General features: G+C 33.4%; 1 protein-coding gene across 1 annotated transcript in view; it reads left to right on the plus strand.

Moving 5' to 3' along the window:
- LOC143257687 (calcium uniporter protein, mitochondrial-like) overlaps positions 1-22,277 on the plus strand; it is a 53,352-nt gene that overhangs the window by 24,950 nt on the left and 6,125 nt on the right. Inside the window, exons 2-6 of the mRNA XM_076516730.1 lie at positions 8,463-8,532; positions 12,198-12,404; positions 17,490-17,594; positions 18,648-18,808; positions 19,960-20,169. Coding sequence (XP_076372845.1) covers positions 8,463-8,532; positions 12,198-12,404; positions 17,490-17,594; positions 18,648-18,808; positions 19,960-20,169 — 753 coding nt within the window. The remainder of the gene's footprint in view (positions 1-8,462; positions 8,533-12,197; positions 12,405-17,489; positions 17,595-18,647; positions 18,809-19,959; positions 20,170-22,277) is intronic.

A 22,277-nucleotide genomic window follows, 5' to 3' on the forward strand; every position in this document is an offset into this window, starting at 1 on the left:
CGCTGCTGTCTAGTACGTATAACCCGTTTTGGTTTCAGCTTGTCAAAATTATTGAAAATGAGGACATCAATCTGTCTATCTATTTTGTGGAGAAATTGTACACGGATACATTTTTAAATAAACAGATTTGGAAATTAGGTCATTATTATTGTTCAACAATATTCAATTAATTTATTATCACCACATTATTACTAGATTATATTGAAGCTCACGTTACAATTCAAAACTTATCAGTAAAAGATAAAAACGTGGCATAGCCATGTAGAACTTCGAAAGTGCAAGTAGATATATATATATATATACATATACGCTCACTCGTTGGAAATTGGTCATGTTATAAGTATGATCTTGGTACTCGAGTGTGCTGAGAAACGGCATAGTGGAACATAGTAAACAACAAAGGAAATATGTAGTACTACAATGCTAACTATTTTAAAAAGCATTGACCTCTGTAACTAAGTAATACCAGAGCTATAATAAACACAAAATAATGTACCTTAAAGACGGCTGGTATGGGTATTAAAACTTAAATTAAAATAAAGAAACACAAAATAAAGTTATTAGTCACTTTAGACATATTAATAATGGTATATGTTTTATAAACCATGTGCAGTGTTTACGGGTATAATGTGGCACGTACATGTGAAAATGATTTTTTTGTTTCAGTTGTCTTCCTTTTAACGAGCAATAACTTTCGTAGAGTAATGTGAAACTATGCCTTGAGCATCACCACTTCAAACTGTTATGTGTACGGTCCATGCAAATAGACGGACTTCTACTATAATTAGTACATACGGTTGAAATCCGATAATTTCGTAAAGACAGGTGTTAGGCTTAAACACACTCAAAATAATTGTATACATTGAGTATCACTTTATCGATGGCTTTGTGGCAAAGTTCAAGTTACAGGCATTCAATCACGTAAGAAGCACAGACAAACCGCAAGTCTCCTGGTGAGAATTTAGAGAACCTGCCCTCCCAGTCTTACTCGTAGCCGCGGGATAGTAAAGAAGAAAAGAATTGTGTGAATCATGTTTTTATTACGGGAGTTTGTAACATGCATGATTGATCAGTAAAGGCTACCACTTAACGATTTCCGTTACAGGACCCGTCACGACGGCACCGCCCTTAATAACGTTCCTTACGTGAACACTCAAACTGCGCTGATCTGATCAATCCATCTGTACATAACAATATGCGCTAACAATGAAGTTAGGGGTGGAACTTCTAAAACCACGCAATAATACACACAGTATTATACGGCTGAGCGCAATGTACATAATCCTATAGATTTCCACCAGCCGACGTTTTTGTTACAAAGTTTAATAAATAATTGGAAAGACAACTCATGAAGTATAACTGTCGTTTTTTTATTATTTAAACGACACGATAAATTATTTAATGAAGAACGCACTTTAGTTCAGTTGCTCAGTTTTCTACGGTATTTGTCAGTTACGGTAAGCTTACGTAATCCCTCCTGCTGAACCTAGAAACGTCAAACGTAAATTATTTCATAGACAAACACCGAAAATGTTAGAGAAATATTGATCGATTATGTTTGTTTGTTTGAATTCAAAACACACAAACTTATACAATGGGCATTTGTACTATGCCCATCACGGCTATGGAAAGCCAGTTTCTAACGTTGTAAGTCTACAGACATTCCGCTGTGCCTCTGGTGGGCATCATAATCAAATGATATTCACACAGTGGTTATATATTTAATTAAAAACACCATATGTCAGACATTTATAACATTGCATTGATTATAATGACTACTGATATAAACTTGAAAAAATGAAAAATGAATAGATTAACACTATCCAATCATGTTCGAATATTAATTTTGAAGTAGACCAATCACACAAAACATTTAACAGTGTGTTTAAAAAAATAACGAAAGAAACACATCACAACGTTTTAGTACTTATACCTAGTCATAAGTAATTACTAGACTTACTTCACATTAAATAAACAAATCCTACAGGGCTGTGGGTAACCTTTCTTAAAGAAATTTGTTCTTTCTCCCATTGGATATTCAGAATTATCTTACCTAATGAACCCGTAAACGGACAGCTACAGTTCTGTGTTACTTCCCAAAATGTTCAAAAACATTTTAAGGCACTCCTCATGTAACTCCTTTAAATGTAATTTTCAAAATCAAATTTCAAAATGTTGCTGTAAATGATGGACATGTAAAATGCATTTGTTTTACAGAGTTACCGATTGTTACTACAATAACTTACAGAGTTAACACTGATTGTTACTACAGTAACTTACAGAGTTAACTCTGATTGTCACTACAGTAAACAGTCAGTCGGGTCTTTTGAAACAACTGACAGAAGTTGTAGTTCAAGTCAATAATGAGATAGAAGTAACAAATATATAGACTCGTTCAGTAGACAATAACCCGGTGTATTTCCAACTAAAACAATAATCCAATAAGGTGGAATAGTGCTAAAAATCGAAACCGTATATATTGAAAGATTATACAAAGCTTCAAAGTCATTTAGTAGACATCCAATTGATAATGCTTTCATCTCGAGAATACTTAACATCAAATATCACTTTATAATTATAGAAAATCTAACCATACTTTATCAGAAAGAATATTTAACCCTCATATTCTTATCACTAGTTTTCAAGTAGTATCCAACTTACAATGTTTCCTGAGAATCACGATTAACCTTGTATTTCATCAACTGCTGGAACCTAGCTAATAACATTTAAGAAAAACAAGCCTATGAACGTAATACTCCAAACACAAACTAACTTATATATAGAACTGTAAATAGTAACAGACCAGTCGTTGTAATACAGTTTGAGCTCGAAACTAAATAAATATGATCACAAGCATCACAGCTTCATGCGGAAAAAAGTTCCTAAACAAATCTCACGTGGATAACGGAACAATGAAGGTATATTATTACTTAACTAAAAGCAGTAACAATACTCACATGTAACCAGAACCAACAATATAATAAGTAATTGTGACAAAACGGAACTGTTACTGAAAACACACCAAGATTTGTTTTCTTTCATCAGAAACGGTGAATAAAACCTATTGGAAGATGAATGTCATACATTGGTAACAAGAAACCATAAAACACTATTATTAAACATTAGTCACGTTTGTACAATCGGAAATAGTGAATGATCTATTACTAAATAAACGTCACGTGATTTTAATTATACACACCAGTGTGAAAGAACCAATACTCAAAAGACATTACGGTTTAACCAGAAACGGTGAAAGAGTTAAGACAAACAACATGTTTATGTAACCATAAACCCAAAGATAACTATTACAAAACAAACAACTGCATGAATATAACCTGTAACGTTAACAGAACTGATAAGAAAACATTATTGTACCGTTTGTGCGTGCAACAGAAAATTCTCCCATTGAGTTCGTGCCGTATGTTATTAAGTCGGATCTGTGCACACGACACGGAACCCTCCTGGGTATAGAAATGAATGAAACAGGGCGTCAGTAGTTTGTTTTCTTCTTAATTTGTATGTGAGTATGTGAATACCATACACAAAGTTTTATGTTTGTATTGTAACGTATATAGATTACATAGACAAAAATGTGAAGCAAGCTTACCTGCTTACATATCTAATTGTATATGTTTACATAACATATATAGTATTATCCAAAAACGAAAACAGTTTTGTGTTCTATCATAAAGGAGAAACTCGCGGCCTTTTATGACTGCGACATTAAACCTCTCGTGTTTCGATAGCCTACACGTTTTAAAAGTATTATGAATTAATTTATAAATGTATAGACTATTCCTACAAGAGTCAGACAAGACTGCCAGAAATTTAGACACTGTATTTCAAGCCAAGCAAAAAATAGTTGTTAGCAGATAAAGCTATTAAAATGGCGTTCAGAAAAAAACGTCCTTTCTCTAAGATATAATTTTGTGCGAACACAAATGTTTAAATACAAACTTGAATGAGTTTTATCACCTTAAGTACTTAAATTAACAAGATTTTAGCTTTTATTTTACCTTTTTAAAAAAAAACTAGTTGTCTCAACTCATTCTTTTAAAAACTGTAAGTAGAAATAAGAAGCGACAATTTTATTTACATTGGTTTCAAATAGCCAGTGACTACTCTGTTCAAACAAAACCTTCAAATCGATCATTCAATACCTTGTGAGTTCGTAGTTTCAAACATAGTTTGTTCACTAAGCTAGTTTACCCCCACCCCAAAGAAAAGTTAGAAATGACGGAGAAGCTGGAGATAAACGTTATCCACACAATAAATGCTAAATAAAGGATTAACAAAATATATAACAATCATACTTCCAAATTGAATTAAAACAACAGTGATTTATTATCATATGTATAATCCAGTTTCATAGTAATTGTATGCCTACCAATTTCCTGGTTCCCTTAGAACAAAGTGTAGAACCGAAAAAATTTAATAACCGTTTTCCAATGTTGCTTTATATAATTCCAATTCACAACTCACTTTTTTTGTATCTCGTCAAGCGTCCGGTTTCCTTTAGATATTTTAAATAAGTGTAAAAACAAAAACATAAATTTTAGTCTTAACTACCAAGAAATCAGCTTCTGACTTTACCAAAAACTGAAAGATTTTGGTGCACTGCCTCAAACGGAATTATAGTAATTCTGGTATTAAAACGTTCGTTTGTTTGTTTTTAAATTTCGCGCAAAACTAATTTAGCAGTGTAAGACTAGAGGGAAGGTAGCTAGTCATCACCACCCACAGCTAACTCTTGGGCTACTCTTTTACAAACGAATAGTGGGATTGACCATAACTTTATTACGTCCCCACGGCTGAAAGGGCGAGCATGTTTGGTGTGACGCGGATTCGAACCCGCGACCCTCGGATTACGAGTCGAGAGCCTTAACCACCTGCCCATGTCGGGCCCATTAAAAACGTAAACACATTTTACTGTCTCTTGATATATATATGTATATGCATATGCATACCACAGAAAAGTCTTCGCATTTCTTAATATAGAATTTAATAATTATATATGTGCCATTTAAGTTTGTAGTTTTGCATTTTATTGACGAGAGTCTGATAAAGTGAGTATAATCTTTTGTCTTTTACTGGAACTGATATTATTTTCTATTTTTGCAACAAATAAATGATAGTGAAATTTGTAATTTTTATTTGCCAGTTACCCTTCTCATATTGTGTCTTGATGAATAATGATCCCTCATTCATTTGTCAGGGTACATATTTTCTGTTGAACAGCAAGGACAACTCAACACTACATTTTAGCCTTCATTCTACATGTAATTATCCCAGCTAAGTTGATTTCTACACAATATTTGTTGTATATTTACAGGTGGTTGGCAGCAATTGTTAGAGGTAGTAATCCTAGATACGATGATTTCTGTACTGGTACTTGATGTCTATTTATAGATTGTTGGTTGCAGCTGTTAGAGGTAGTTATCCTAGATACGTTGATTTCTGTACTAGTACTTGATGTCTGTTTATAGATTGTTGGTTGCAGCTGTTAGAGGTAGTTATCCTAGATACGATGATTTCTGTACTGGTACTTGATGTCTATTTATAGATTGTTGGTTGCAGCTGTTAGAGGTAGTTATCCTAGATACGTTGATTTCTGTACTAGTACTTGATGTTTGTTTATAGATTGTTGGTTGCAGCTGTTAGAGGTAGTTATCCTAGATACGTTGATTTCTGTACTGGTACTTGATGTTTGTTTATAGATTGTTGGTTGCAGCTGTTAGAGGTAGTTATCCTAGATACGTTGATTTCTGTACTGGTACTTGATGTTTGTTTATAGATTGTTGGTTGCAGCTGTTCCATGTAGTTATCATAGAGAAGTTGATTCCTGCACTGGTACTCTGTGATTATGTATAAATTGTTGGTTGCAAAAGAGAAATAAAAAGTTCCCAATTAGAATGTTTAATGATGTTTTTAACAACCCCTTTCAAGGCTACTAGAAAAGTAAAAAAAAAGGATCGGGGTGATGTGGGGAAACAAAGAACACTAAGAAAAACCTAACAGAATAGACACCAGATATTCTATCTGTTCTGAGCCGAACTGAAAGATAAATACATGTTAGCCAACACCTTGTGTGCATGCGTGACTGGCTTTCCTGGAATATTCTACACGTAAGATGTGTTGTAGTCTTATTTCTGTGGAGTATGGGATAATCTGAAACTTCACATTGACGAATGTGAATTTGATCAGTTCCTCTGGTTTTAAACACACTTAAAAAGCCCTCACTGTATTTCCATTATAAGAAACTCATTAACACACAATCATGTAAAGTAGCAACGAACATATCTTGGTGCCCCTTCTATCTTTTGTCACATAAATATTCTACACAAGAAGTGTTTTAGGGTTAAATTTCGGTGAGCATTTAATTCCAGATACAACAGTATCGAATAACCCAGTGTACGATCCTATCTTGACACTTTAATATAACCAACTTCTGTTTATGACGCAGTCCTTTAAGCAACGTTTATGGGATTGTTTACAAATTGTATACGACGTTGTTATTTTGCGTTTTCAGTGTAGTATATCTTTTCATTTTAAAGATTTTAAGATAAACTTGATTCACCCATCAATTATGTTTTAAATATCAGTTTAAACCTGAGGGCCTTAGTCTTTCTGCCATTCAGGACTAATATGAATAAAAGATCACGTTGATAATATATATATTGGACTAACTTTGTAGATGATTTTTCCCACAAAAGCTTGAAAAAAAGAAAACATCTTAGCAGATTTACAACTTTGTCTGAACGAAAAACAAGAACACATACTGAAGACATTTACCAGTTTGATTAAATTAACTAAACATAGGATTTGGTTTGTTTGGAATTTCATACAGAGCTTTTCGTGAGCTATGCGCTATATGTCCATAATTTAGCAGCAAGACACTAGATGGAAGGCATCTATTCAGCACCACTAACTGCCACCTCTTTACCAACGAATTGTTTGTTTGTTTTGAAATTAAACATATCTGTGCTCTGCCCACTATGGGTATCGAAACCTGGTTTTTAGCGTTGTAATTCCGTGAACATACCGTTGTGCCTCTGGTGGACTTACTAACAACTAGTAGGATTAACTGATACAAAATCATGCAACTACGGCTGAAAGGGCAAGCATGTTCGCTGCTGGGAATTCAAAGAACTAAATAAAGAGGGAGCCTTTCACATGTTTATATGTTACAGGTGACAATAATTACAGTTAATGTAAATCTGTGAAATAAAATACTGGGTGAGTGATCACTTTAAATTATTGAAAGATATATGAGCTTCTAAGAGGCGTGAAAATCGTAACATGTTGGAAGAATCATTTAACATTTTATCAAAATATTGAAAACTATATTTGATTTATCTTACCATGTTTTATGCCAATTCTTTTATATTTAAGCACTACTATAAGTTATGAAGTTAATCCATTCTTATGTATATCCACGTCCAACACTCTTACTTTATATGCCAGAGAAAAGATAAATTACCAAGCGACTTAGCTTCGTTAATTTATTAGACTTTCACTTAGTGTGTGTATATGTGTTGTTAAAAGACGGCCATATTATTTGATCACTTAAAGTCCTAACTTATCTCAACAATTTTGATAACATATTGTTAATTATGGAATTTGCCAAATTAATCACATCCTACGTAATAAATAGATTCTTTTTCAAGAAATGCTTTTATGAAGACATATATACGAGTGTAGAATGAGAAAATGACACTAAATTAATAATCGTCAGAACAAGGGCTTCTTCCCCAACGCAAAAGTCCAGCACCTACTTTAATCCTCATATATTTTTAAAAGTTGATGATTTCCTCAAATCGAATTGAGTTTTTGGTCCAGAATAATGAAATATAATTTTTAAAAAATTCTGAAATGAATTTGGTAGATGGAGATAAAGTCGAAAATATCAAAAGTTTTTGTTTGTTTGTTTTTTGAATTTCGCACAAAGCTACTCGAGGGTTATCTGTGCTAGCCATCCCTAATTTAATAGTGTAAGACTAGAGGGAAGGCAGCTAGTCATCACCACCCACCGCCAACTCTTGGGCTACTCTTTTACCAACGAATAGTGGGATTGACAGTTACATTATAACGCTCCCACGGCTGAAAGGGCGAGCATGTTTTAAAAGATAAAATTAAAAAATGGATGGTCTTCTAAACAAGCCATCAAACATTAATTTCGCTCCCCCTCACGATTTATGTCACACTGCAGACCTCTAGTGCATCATAACAGGTCTAAATATCCATTATAATTATGAAAATCATCCGGTGTAGCATATCTCCAAGCTTCCTTCATTTCAAGAATACCCTAACAAGCTTGTTTTAATTAATATTTTGCCCATCAACACAATTTTATTTCGACATCGATAAAAAAAGTCTCGTTTTAAAATCAAAAGTGCAATGTTTCTTCTCCATAATTTATTTGTTTGTATAAATATTTTAACAGATTCATTTTATTTTCACAGATAAAACGGATCTTCGGACGTGCTTGGATTGTTAATGCCCGTGAGTGTGGTTCAAGCTCATCTCAAGGCGGTAAGGAATATCTTGACAGAAAAAGGCAGGCTTGAACATTATGCCGAGTTTAAAAGTTGACACATCTGCAGCCTGTATAAACATATTCATTGTGGCTAATTTTTTATATTAATTGATATAAGTTTTTTGTGCTGTTGTGTTTTAAATTATACATATTTATTTACTTTACTTTCTTTACTTGCCTTGTTCCGATCAGAAACCTTAACAAGAACTTAGCAAGAGCCAGGATTTATAATATATTAATTTGTCATGGTGAAATCCGTTCACCGTGCCTAACGGGGCTTTGTACTACTACTTTCGAGAAGTGTTTTTAGTTGTTACTTTAGGATTTCTACTTCGAGTGCAGTGTTATTTTAATTTCGCTGAATTCCAGATGCTGTTTTGGCCTAAGAATATTTGGTGAATAGTTTGTACTAATGCTTTTTTTGTTGTTGTTTTTTCATTTTGGTTATGGATACCACTTTACTTCAGACAGTGCCATCTTGTGTTGAAAATAAGAAACAATATGTTTTTCTGTTGAAAGCAGGTGTAAACAATAATATTTAATTTTAGTGATTTTGTTTATTTCTATGACATTCTGAACTTTTTTACATCAACGAAATTTATAAATTATAGTGAGGTTTTAGTGTTAATTGGTTAACAGAAAGGTGAAAAACTATATTCTAACATTTTAGTTTTCTAAACTTTGATAGGAGAGATACTTTTTCGTAAGGTAATTTCTATCCTTTTTATTCTCGAAAAAACAAAACACAAACATAAAACAACATTCAAATTTAACAGTAGGTTATTTGTAATAAACTAAAACATTAACCAAAAACCATAATTCTTTATGAAATAAATATAACTTTCGTTTTCAGATATCTTTGTTTGTGGTCCTAATTCCTCACTCTATATAAATGCAATTTCGTTATATATAGGTAGATGCAATACTGGGACAGCAGATTGATAAACCATTGATCGACTAATTCAGATTTAGGCGAAACCTCTAAAATGATGCATCATAAAAAATGCGTTAACTTGTTAATTCCAGTAAGTTAGTTACTGCTTTGCTTATAATCGTGAAATCTGTTAAGATTAGTTCATTGTCATATTGAGTGTTAGAGATACACGTGATTCACGATTTTGTATAAATCCCTGTAAAAATAATCGTTATAAAAATATAAATATATATAAACTCGTAAATATCGTTGCATAATGACAAAACAATAACTTTTCTTTCTTTTTGAATTTCGCACAAAGCTACTCGAGGGCTATCTGTGCTAGCCGTCCCTAATTTAGCAGTGTAAGACTAGAAAGCAGCTAGTCATCACCACCCACCGCCAACTCTTGGGCTACTCTTTTACCAACGAATAGTGGGATTGACCGTCAAATTATAACGCCCCCACGGTGAAAAGGCGAGCATGTTTGGCGCGACAGGGATGCGAACCCGCGACCCTCAAATTACGAGTCGCACGCCTTAACACGCTTGGCCATGCCGGGCCTAACAATAACAATAGATAGATAGGAAATGAACTATCCAAACTATTTTAACTAAAACATTTAGAGAAAATTTGTTTTTTTCTCAAAAGTTCATTTGAATTATTAGATATTGATAATTTAGATGTTTCGAGTTGGAGTATTAAACCACCAGTTTGTCTGGACAATTTACGTTGTTCAAGTAATGACATCATAAACTTCAGCTTTTACCTGTCAACTACCACGTGGTGTTTCACTTTTGTGGACTAGACCGTAGTTTGCAGTCTAACCCTAGTTGTAAAAAGATTGCCTACCAGGTTAAAGTAATGAGAAAACACAATACCTGATCTCTTCAGGTGTAACACTTAAATAGTAACCAGGAAATAGAAAGAGTTAAAAAAGTTTACGTATCTACATTTTAACAATGGGAATAACGAATGATTTACGTGTGTAGATTTGTCATGAACAATGCAGCTGATGAAAATATGTTTGAAAGAAACTATGGTTGGTGACATAGGGTTTTAAACTGAGAACCGTACCAGTTACAATTTATAAAAATCAATTGTTCTTTCATATTAGATAGAACATTGGCCAACCAGATGATCTTTCTGACTACAAATCCGTCATCATTTTTTCATCCTTCATGAAAATGAATTAATATTAACTTCAAATCAGATCAAGTTAAACATTTAACTTGGTAATGAGTACAGATAAATATATATACTTTTCTCGCGTGCATCCTTGTAAAGATCATAATGCTGATATTGTTTTGTCAGTTGCGTATCCCCCGCTGTTAACGGTATTTTCGTCCGTAATTCCAATAATATCTTACGAGGTTCGGTCAGCTTGAAAGATTTAGATTAGCCGTAAATACTCATATTAGGCTAACAATGCAAAACAATCCCTATAATAAAAGAACAAAAATAAAAAATAAATAAATCACAGGTAATAAAGTAAGATATGTTAAACAGTCTAACTAATACTGTTAATTAAAGTAACAAAAAGAAATAATAGAGTATATCATACTTACGAGACACACAAACACTAGGCGTTGACTTCGAGTACTGTTATAGGTTTAATTCTTTTCGAAAAATGTTACATAAGTGCAATTAACTGAATTTTCCCCAACTCTAATTGTGTCTTGTGATTGACCCATTAAAAAACACCTTTAGAGAAGAGTGACATATTATACTAATTACTACATATACATTATTGTTTAGATTGTCCATGCATTTATTTGGAACTTACAAAGAGTAAAACTAAAATCCATTGTTTATAAATGTACAAAACAATAAATAATAAATTAATAGAATCCTTTAATATAAAGAAAGCAATATTTCAAACATACTATCCAAGAGTGTGTCTAACACAAGTAATTCTACTCTAATTAATTTCGGTTATTTAATAAAATACATGGATCAAACCCGTAAAGATAAATAAAGTTAAGCCTTCTGTAAAAGCAGTTTAGGAAACACGACAAGTTCAATGATTATAAGAATTGGAAATGAAACGCACAATATTCGTTATTATAGCTGAGAAGGTAATTAGTCAAAACTAATGCAACAAAATGTATTATGACACAGTGTTATAATACATAATGAGCTGTTATATAGCTAACATTAACTATAATATATAATTTAAACCAATGGGAGGTAAAACCAGTGGTGGTCGGTAGACTAAAACGTAACGATTATCCTTAATAGCATCACAAAGAATTAAAATGTAGACGTGAAAGTTTATAAATGATCGTGATTTTCAATACAACTTCTATCAAACCCATATTTCTGTAGCTAGAATAATGTTGAATTTTTCATAAAACTGACGAATATTTTCTTTAAGAAGTAAAATGACAAATATAGTTTGTGAAAATAAGAGATACTTTATAAGGTAGAACAAAATTCTGTTGCAGCTAATAAGCTGTGAGCAGTAAACACTAAAACATGATTTTTTTTGTATATTAAGATTAGTCGTCCAGATGTGTGCCTAGGCTTTATTTTATATCAAAACAAAATGTATTACTCGTTCAGTCTAGATGAAACACTCGCCACCACGTGTCTTCTCTATGAATTTGTCTTGTTTTTCCTTTTTTAATTGATTGCAATATTGAACCCCTTACTTTCATCGAAACTTTCAAACAGATGACGCTCTACACGAAAGGCATGATTTTTATGTTACATCACCTGTCTTAAACTAATAACTTTTAATTCCAGATGTAACAGTGGCCTACCAGAAAGGTCTTCCGACTGTTGTAACAGTGGCCTACCAGAAAGGTCTTCCGACTGTCACTCTTCCACTACCATCTCGTCAGGAACGATGCCGCTTTACACTGCGTCCTTTTACCACTACAGTAGGGGAATTTATAGAAAACATCAAACAGGAAGACAAAGGTATTGACAGGGTTAGCTTCTACACGACAGGTACGTAGCAAACCTGTAATCTCTTCTTATATGTTTAAAGTTAACCCTAAACATCTAGGACGTACATCCTATCTTACTAAGCACATGAGACGCTGTACACAGCTTTACTTATTTAAAAGTACCTATAAGTTAAAAAGCATTTTATCATCGGTCCCAGAAGCACTTCGTGGCTTTTAAAAATACGAATAATGGTGAAGATTGTGACTGGTGGATTTTGCTTTCGTTATCACTTACGATTATGAAAATAGAACACGTTATTTTATATGCAAAAACGGCTCGTTTGGGCTGAGAAAACACTTTTACATAGAAGAGCGAACAACGTTTCGACCTTCTTCGGTCATCGTCAGGTTCAGAACACGTTATGCTCTGCCATCAAAAGCAATTGCTCAAATGTAGAATTGTTACTAATGTTTTATTTTTTTCACGAAAAAAAATTCATAGAAAATACTTACAAACAGTTTTTTCTTCACCAGAAGAAGCAAGTTCAAAAACTGACGCATGTTTTCATTTGGTAAAAAATGTCCGGTGTTTGCAAATTAAAACCAACTCATGTTTGTGAGAAATTTTTGGATCTGAAATTTTTGGGCCAGTGTTTTCTTCCACAGCGACACTGTCAACCGGAAGGAAGTTTTATTGTATTTGGGCAACACACGTTTTTATGGCTCTTCAATACCTCTATTTACTACCATTGAAAATACACCTAAAATAACACTACGCGTAATAAATTATCATCATTATTTCATGAATTAAACTTATATTAGATATTATAAAAACTAAAATGTTTATTGTTCCTGTTTATAGGAAATCCCTATAAATTTATCACCGAATATTCCCTTCAGCTTGCTTGTAGTTAATGCAAAGCTACACAATGGGCCAGCTGCCAACCACAGATTTACCGTTATGCCACCTTGTGTGTGTATGAGAGGTGGAGTTATTTTTAACTAAGTATGTATTGCTCTTTCTGAAATAATCATAATAATTTATACCGTAAATTTTCTTTGTTTTTGGAAGCATATTTAAATTATATAACCTATAAATCCAGCTATTAACTTTTTTTTATCAGGTGTTCAAGATTGTACTAATTCAATAAATCGGTGTTTTTGAGAAATTTTTCAGTTTAAAAATGGGAATAAAAGTTTTGAAATACATTTATTAATAAAATTTTCAAGTTATGTGTTTCCAAGAAGGACGGTTATATGGGTTTTTAATAACAAAAATCTAGACTCAGACAAACAAACTTCCTACGTTTATTGTATGGAATCAGTAAAAATGTCATAATAATTATTAAATTAGCGTGTATTACGATTAGTGAAAATATGAAAATTTTCAAACTAATTTTTGAAAGATATTTTTAGGGCATCTGTTGAGCTAAGTCAGCGGAACGTATATGAGATTACTTTGCTAAAAACATGGAGTTCGATTCTCAGTAGTGAACAGAATGCAGATAGTCCAATGTGTAGCTTTACGATAAAATAATCATACGGTATATTTGTCTATCAGTTACCGGTTTAAAGGCATATTAGTTACATAAGTAAATTTTATATCACTATCTTAGGTTTCCAGAAGGATTTCATGACTTTTGTCCAAATAAATTGCGGTTTTTCAAAATAAAAAACGGTTTTACCAGAATAATTCTAAGTGCTTATAGAAACGTTATGGAGTAGAAGGCTGATAAATCGAACATCGATCGAAGTGCAGCACAAATTATTGTAACGAAAGTGTTTTGATTCTGTTTTTATTCACATTATATACAGTATTAAGCAAAAATGTTAGAACAAGAGAATATTTTGCCATTCATTTATTTTATTGGGCTAATTCTTCCATGCCATTAGAAAATATAAGTTTCAACATTATGGTAATACTTCACTAATCCCTGTTGACAACTGAATGATCCAGGGTGAAAATACTTATAATTCTTTAGAATTTCCATATACTAGTACCAAAGTTATATCATAAGGTGTCCTGCTTGAATGAATTTACTGATCAAATTCAGGGTCCGAAATAATTGCCATGGTGCCCGAGTTAGCAAGGAACTAGTATATGGTACCGATATATGCTAGAAGAAATCAATTTTATATCATTCCACAAATAAACCTTACTAAGAACAATGTTTAACAATATATATTAAGTTTTGTTGTCATGCCACTGCTCACAAAGGGTTAAGAATTGTCAGTAGAACAGAGAGTTTGTATAAAACTTTATTTGATGTTGGTTGGACTCTCCGACAAATTGTTGCAGACTTGAAATGCTCCCCTAACACTACCAAGTAGATCCTAGATCGTAAGACCGAAACAGGTAAATTTGAAGATATGAAAGTAAGAGGCAGAACATCTAAACTCAATGACACTGATGTTAAGTATCTTCTTTTATGCAGCCTTTTTAGACAGAAGGAAAACTGCCACTGATTTCAAGATAAAAATCACGTACCGAATGACAGAAAAGTTTCTATAGCTATAGTATCAAGAAGACTTGACATGAATGGAATATTTAGTCGTGTAACAGTTAAAAAACTTTTACTGTGGTCTCCAAGTCTTGTTAAAAGACTGAAAGCTACTGAAAAGTACGTGAACTGAGCTGTTAATGACTGGAAAAGATTGTTATGGACGGATGAGTACAAATTTGAAATATTTGGTTCAAAGCGTAGGTTCTACGTCCACCAGAAGAAAGGTGAAAGATACTTATACTTACCTGAATACATAGCACCAACCATGAAGCTTTGGGGGGGGGGGGGACTAGTGTGATGGCTTTGGGGTGTTTTTCTTCTGAGGTAACAGGCGATATTTGCAAAATAGATGGAATAATGAACCATTGCAAGTAGCATAAGATAATGATCCGTCATGATATACCCAGTGGTTTTGCGACCAAGAAAATAATCACCCCAAACACTTATCCAACGTATGTAGAAATTACTTATCTAAAAAAGAAGCTACTGGAGCTATTCAAGTGATGCAGACCCCCGTTCTCAACCCAGCTGAGAAGATCTGGGATTTCACAGCTCAAAAACTTGACAAATCAAAAGTTACTTCTAAAGAAACCTCACTGGAGTGTATTAGAGAATCTGGAGTAAAATTCCAAAGGTCACTTTGATTAAGGATATTGCAACAACACTTGAAAGACAGGCTGCAGTTATTAAAGTAAAAGGGGACACACAAAATATTAACTGCTTGCTGAACTCAAGTAGTTTAATCAAGTTCTTGTTGTAATAAATATAAAGATTAATGAAAAGTTGATGTTTCACCTGTGATTTACATTCAATTATTTTTCAAAGTATAATTTTTGACTTTGTCCTAACACGTTTGCATAGTGTATGTGTGTATATATATATACGCGCGCGCGTGTGTGTGCATGTGAAAAGACGTTTTCTTGTTTTATCTGCTAATAACCTTATTTAGTTTAGAACGCCATAGTGGAAGAAATGAGCTATTAAAAAACTAAAACAAAAAGGCTTCAAAGATATGTTGCGTTTTGTTTTAAATACCTTGGTTTAAAATATTGCCGAAAACAAGCATATTTAACCGAACTTGGAAGAAAAATCTAATAATATGATACAAAAACATTGGGTTTAATTCGTTAGAAAAATATAGAAATACTGGATGAATTTGTTCTAAAACTATTCTAAATTTAAGAAAAATATCCCGGTAACTGAAAGTTCTAAAATATCGTATATTATATATATGTGTGTATAAGTAAAAAAGAAAGTTATTAAGTGATAGTATAAACTTCTAAGAACGAATTCTAACAGCGTCTTTATTAATGCTCGCCCTTTCAGCGGTGGGGGACGTTATAATGTCACGGTCAATCCCATTATTCATTGGTAAAAAAGTAAAATTCAAACCAAACCAAACCTGTACAACGATGTTAAAATCAAAGGAAAATATTAAATATTAGAAAACTGATGCCAAAGAAATGGGCCCGGCATGGCCAAGCGTGTTAAGGCGTGCGACTCGTAATCTGAGGGTCGTGGATTCGCATCCCCGTCGGGCCAAACATGATCGCCCTCCCAGCCGTGGGGGCGTTATAATGTGACGGTCAATCCCACTATTCGTTGGTAAAAGAGTAGTCCAAGTGTTGGCGGTGGTGGGGGTGATGACTAGCTGCCTTCCCTCTAGTCTTACACTGCTAAGTTAGGGACGGCTAGCACAGATAGCCCTCGAGTAGCTTTGTACGAAATTAAAAAAAAAAAAAAAGCCAAAGAAATACGTCATATTAATGAATTCAGGCGCTGTTGACGTTAGTTATTTTTCTAACTAGAGGAGGAATATTAGAGCAAGATAAGCGATATCGCAACAATGAAATGATTGAGTAATTATAAAGTAATTTTTGAAATAATAACGTGTTAATAACGTTATTGCAAAGCAAACGAAGTAGAAGTGTTTTCGACAAAATACAAATATTGTGTGGAAGTGATTCATACCAAAGTGAAGAGATGCACGTTTTTGTTGAAGCGTACCAGTGAGACAGATTAACACTTATCGAGTTACTTCAGGTTGAAGAGCAAATAATGAACCAAAAGCAGAATTTATATATCAGATAATAACTGTGGATAACGCAATATAAACGAACTAATATGTGTTTATATTCAACCATGACCTTTGCTCATGTGGCCTTAAAATACAGAAATTAAATTATAGGTACCGACACACACACGTGCACAGATAAATGTGTCTGTAATATAATTATTTTGAGCAGCATCGTTTTTTACTTAAAAAATACTAGTTTATAGAGCCTTTTATTTTTACTTGATTATAAAAAAACTGTCGTCTTCCTTCCCAAGATTTACTGTCTGCTCCAAAACACAAAGGACGTAAGACACTCTTTTGTATTATAAAAAACAACAAAAGTAACGTTTATCTTTATCTGATTGTTATGTTAAAGAGACAAGCGGTTGTGTTTTACTTAATGAGTTCGGTAGATCTAAGATAATCGTTAGCTAGTAATTACCCTAGTAAACTAAACTTCCAGTCAGTAACATCATTTGTGGCGCCCTCTGTTGTTAATATGGTCGGGATTTTTTTATTGTTTTTACTGCCAATTTATAGGTCTTGACTATCTTTACTGAATAATCTCGTAATTCGTATTTTCTAGATAGGGTTAGAATAGCAGCTTCAACGAAGATAGAATCTTTACTCCATGAAGATTTCCATCTCGTTGTCAATGACGTAATCTATCACGTCATTGCTCCACCGACAGGTTAGTGCTGTTACAATAATATTATTAGTGTCACACATTCTACTTTCAATTGCAACGTTGGTGAAAAATCTTAAACATGTAATATATATGTATGTATAAAATAATTAAACAGTTGTTCCTTTGTATAATATAAAATAAGGAGTCGGGGTAAATGTCATTATGTTATTCACATGCATAAATTAAGTTAGGTTATTGTATGGTCAATTAAGAAAGTTTCAAAACCGTTGAAAATATAATCTGTGTTGTACAACGTGTAGAATAATAATAACAATAATACATCGTTGTTGTGAAGCAACACTTCGCTAGAGTCGCTTTACTGTAGATTATATTCAACAGTCATGTACCTACAAGAATATTGGGACAGATTTAAAACAACTAATCTAACTATGTTATGAAAAGAAAACGCAGAAAATTTAGTTTTACCTACATTATCTACGGTATTTATGATAAAATAAAAAGCTAAAAAATTATGCACTTCACTAAACATAGACTTCGGGCGTCTTTGACGTGTTCAAAAAACTGACGGCCATAATATTTTGATAATTAATCATGAACTATACTAAATATAACTTTTCATTTCGTAAAAAAAGTAGCGCAGACCTTCTACCTGGACATGTAATTTAGTTTAAAAGCTTCTGAATTCCAGTAAGGCTACATACAAGGAAAACGTCGTTACAGTTAAATAAATCTAATCAAGTCTGATCTAAAAAGGTTGATGTTCTCTGGTAATTCTGATCATAGGAGAAATTATAAAGAACGAACTAAAAGTTTTCACAAACAACAGTTTTCCAACTGTGAATGGAGTAATTTTTGCGTGTTACCTATCATCAAACACTAAAACACGTGTTTTTTAAATATCGTTGACGTAATAATATTCCTAACAATTCTGCAGCAACAATATAAATTGACCACAATAAGCGCAGACTTTGTTAGATAGGATTATAGAAGAAAGATAAATATTTTACTGCCAGAATAAGATTTCCGAAGTTCACTGCTTTAAGGCATTAGCTTTGTGGAATATTAAGTAATCGTAACCGCTATTTCTACTGGCAGAAAGTTTATCGTCACCAGACGTGCCTGGTTTGTCTGAGGTAAAGACACAAGTGGCGCGGTTATACGAATCTTTACAAATTGATATCCATCAACTGGAACAAGAAAGAAAACTTTTATGTCAGTTGGAAGAACTAAAGCAAAAACTAGAACCATTAGAAAAGGTAAGATTTCTGTTGGTTTGACCTTTAGGAAATCAGAAGTAAGCAAGATTGAGTTAAAATTTGCTCCATATTATACAAGACATCTGAAAAGTATGTGAATATATTTTATCATTATTTACTTCTGAATGTATAAAGCATCCATTACCCCCACTGTGTATGTCCGCCATTGCATAAGTTATCTAATTTGCAACGACAAAGCACCTCAGTATAGCAGAGGTAAACCTCTCCCAAATTTAAAATAAAGACTAAATTTTGTTTAAATAATTTACGGACATACGATATCCTGTTTACATTTATCGGTTAAAAAGTAATTTAATTTTGTAATTTATACACTTAATTATTTCTTATTTTAAACACGTCAGATTACTTATGAAATGAAATAGTAGTGAGAATTTGTAACTTATCAAATTTAAATCTAAACATTTTGAAATGTTTAAAATCTTGTATTATGTAAGGCTCATTTTCAACAACTGCACATTAACCATAACTCGAATTCACCGCTTTTGTCTTTACAAATTATTACTGAAGGAATTATTTTTAATAGGCAATCTGCGTGTACTAGTTCAGATATAAAATTACGTATGGATGGAGGGAAACCATCTTATGCTTTTCAAAATTCTTGTAAAATCAGAAAGAGCAAAAGCTGGAAAAGAAACAAAAAAATCGCATATTTTACCTTTACAAATATCACGTGTAATTTTTATTGGTTTTTTTTACTCATAGTAAATTATAATTAATTTCTGATGATGTTGGGCCAAGTGTGGCCTAGTAATTAGTGTGTCGAATAATGGATCTGCATATCCATCACTTACGTCCCATTATCAGTAAAAAAACAAACTAAAAACAGAGCTACACTCTTCAGGGCCATTGGCACGTTAAATATGTGACAGTCAAATCCTGGTATTTATTCAAACAAAAATATCTCAGTATCTTGTGGTGAGTATCTTTCACTTCAAAATTAGGAATGGCTCGCGCAACTAGTCTTTAATTAGCTTTACATACATATCCGTAAAAAAAAAAAAAAGACAATCGCTGAGGTTGAAACATTTAGCCGAATTTTTGAACATATCACACACAATTTATTATCATATGTGAAAAAACTTGCCTACCCAGAAGGGTAATGTTTTGTTGTTTTCTTACCGCAACCTTAAATTGAAGAAAAACAAGAACTGGCAATGGCTACTCAAAAAAGAACCGTGATGTTGTCGTGGTTAGGGTTAGGATGGATGGGGGTACAATTTGGGATCTTAGCTCGGCTGACTTGGTGGGAATATTCCTGGGACATTATGGAACCCGTCACTTTCTTCATTACCTACGGCACGACCATTGTAATGTATGCTTACTTCGTACTTACTAGACAGGTAAGGTGAAAACTTTACTTTTTTTCATGCATTTCGTACTTTTTAAAAGTTTAAAAATCCAAGATTTTGTGATTTTCTCATTAATTTGACAGTTTGGAGAAATGATATATATATTTACTATAAAATAAGATGCAACTGTATTTTAGTTGGATATTCTTAATTAAGTAAAAAGTTACACAATGGGCTATCTGTGCTCTGCTCATCATGGGAATCGAAACCCGGTTTTTAACTTTGTGAGTCCGCAAACATACAACAGTATCACTGGAAGGTTTAGTAACAAGTAACATCAAAAGAAAAGATTGTTTGTTTGTTTTTGAATTTCGCACAATGCTACTCGAGGGCTATCTGTCCTAGCCGTCCCTAATTTTGCAGTGTAAGACTAGAGGGAAGGCAGCTAGCCATCACCACCCACCGCCAACTCTTGGGCCACTCTTTTTACCAACGAATAGTGGGATTGACCGTCACATTATAACGCCCCCACGGCTGAAAGGGCGAGCATGTTTGGCGCGACGGGGATGCGAACCCGCGACCCTCGGATTACGAGTCGCACGCCTTAACGCGCTTGGCCATGCCGGGCCTGAAAGAAAAGATAAAGTGATTTTTTACAACGTATCCAAACCTTAGGTTAGTTATAGTTAGATTTCATTTTGTGGGAAAAAAAAGAAGAGGTGATACAGATACATCGACAAAAGAAACATCGGTGTACAAACCGTAAGGGGGGTTGTTATGTTGTGTGCATGTTGCGATGACGTTTATTTTTTGGCTGAGTTATGTGTGTATGTTTGTGTGTGTGTGTGTGTATTTATAGATCCAATGACAAGTAAATAATTCATAAATAAAAAGTATCGTAAAACAATTGTTAGTAATACAAAATGAAAAGTTTTAGGCTTATCTCATGACAACATCGCTAAAGCCATCCAACATGTTTCTACAGTTTCCCGGATTTAATACGCTAAAAACATAACCGGTTAAAACAAAAATTCTCCATAATTATGTTAAAATTAAGTTGACCAGACGTGTCAATTTCATTTATTTCCTTGAAAATTGTTTTGATCAAATTTGCATTCTATGTAATTTCAATCCAGTTTTTAATTATTAGACTAATTAAACCTCGCACTTTCGCTTACTGTTTAAGTAATAAATTTAACTGGAATTATAATGTAAGTACTAAATATTAGATAGCTAGATTATTTATAGTTGTTATTGGTTGTTGTGTTCATGCAAAAATACACAACGGGTTATCTGCACTCTGCCCAGTTTTGTCTAGTGCACTAAATCAGGCACAACTGAAATAATGTGTTAAAACAATGTATGTCATGAAAACTGACGATTACGTGTAATTCTTAATTACTAAGTTCCGTTATTTTCGCCTTAAAAGGTCTGGGACTTAACTTGCAATCCGCAAGTTGCAGGATCGAAACCCGATGTCGAACATATTCGTTCTTTTAACCCTGAGACATTATAACGTCACAGTCGATTCCACTATTCATTACTGGCAAACTATCCCAAGAATTGATGGTGAGTGCTATCGGCCAATTACTATTCCTCTGGCTGGCAGTTCAAAAGTGACAAGGTGACAGGTAGCCTTAATGGCGTTTTTATTTTTAAAAAATCCTTATTTATATACCAAGGCTGTAGAGAAGTGGATGTTCAGGGGCTTCCCCTCTCAAATAAATAAATAAATTAGAAGATACGTTTGCCAACATTCTGATAAAATGTTTTTCTATCCTTTTTTAAACTCATGATGTTCTGGAAGCTTTACTTGCCCATAATTAATTGCGAATTAATTCTGTTCATTAAACTTGTTTGTTTTTCATTTCGCGCAAAGCTACACGAGGGATATCAGCGCTCGCCGTCCCTAATTTAGCAGTGAAAGACTAAATGGAAGGCAACTAGTCATCACCACCCACTGCCAACTCTTAGGCTACTCTTTTACCAACGAATGGTGGGATTAACCGTACCATTATAATGCCCCCATGGCATAAAGGGCAAGCACATTTGGTATAAGGAGGATTCAAACCCACGGCTCTCAGGTTATGGACCTAGCGTCCTAATCGCTTGGCTATGCCGGGCCAAGTTCATTAAATTAACGAAACAAACTTAACACA

The sequence above is a fragment of the Tachypleus tridentatus genome, chromosome 7 (assembly GCF_004210375.1).
Source record: "Tachypleus tridentatus isolate NWPU-2018 chromosome 7, ASM421037v1, whole genome shotgun sequence".
Lineage (NCBI taxonomy): Eukaryota > Metazoa > Arthropoda > Merostomata > Xiphosura > Limulidae > Tachypleus > Tachypleus tridentatus.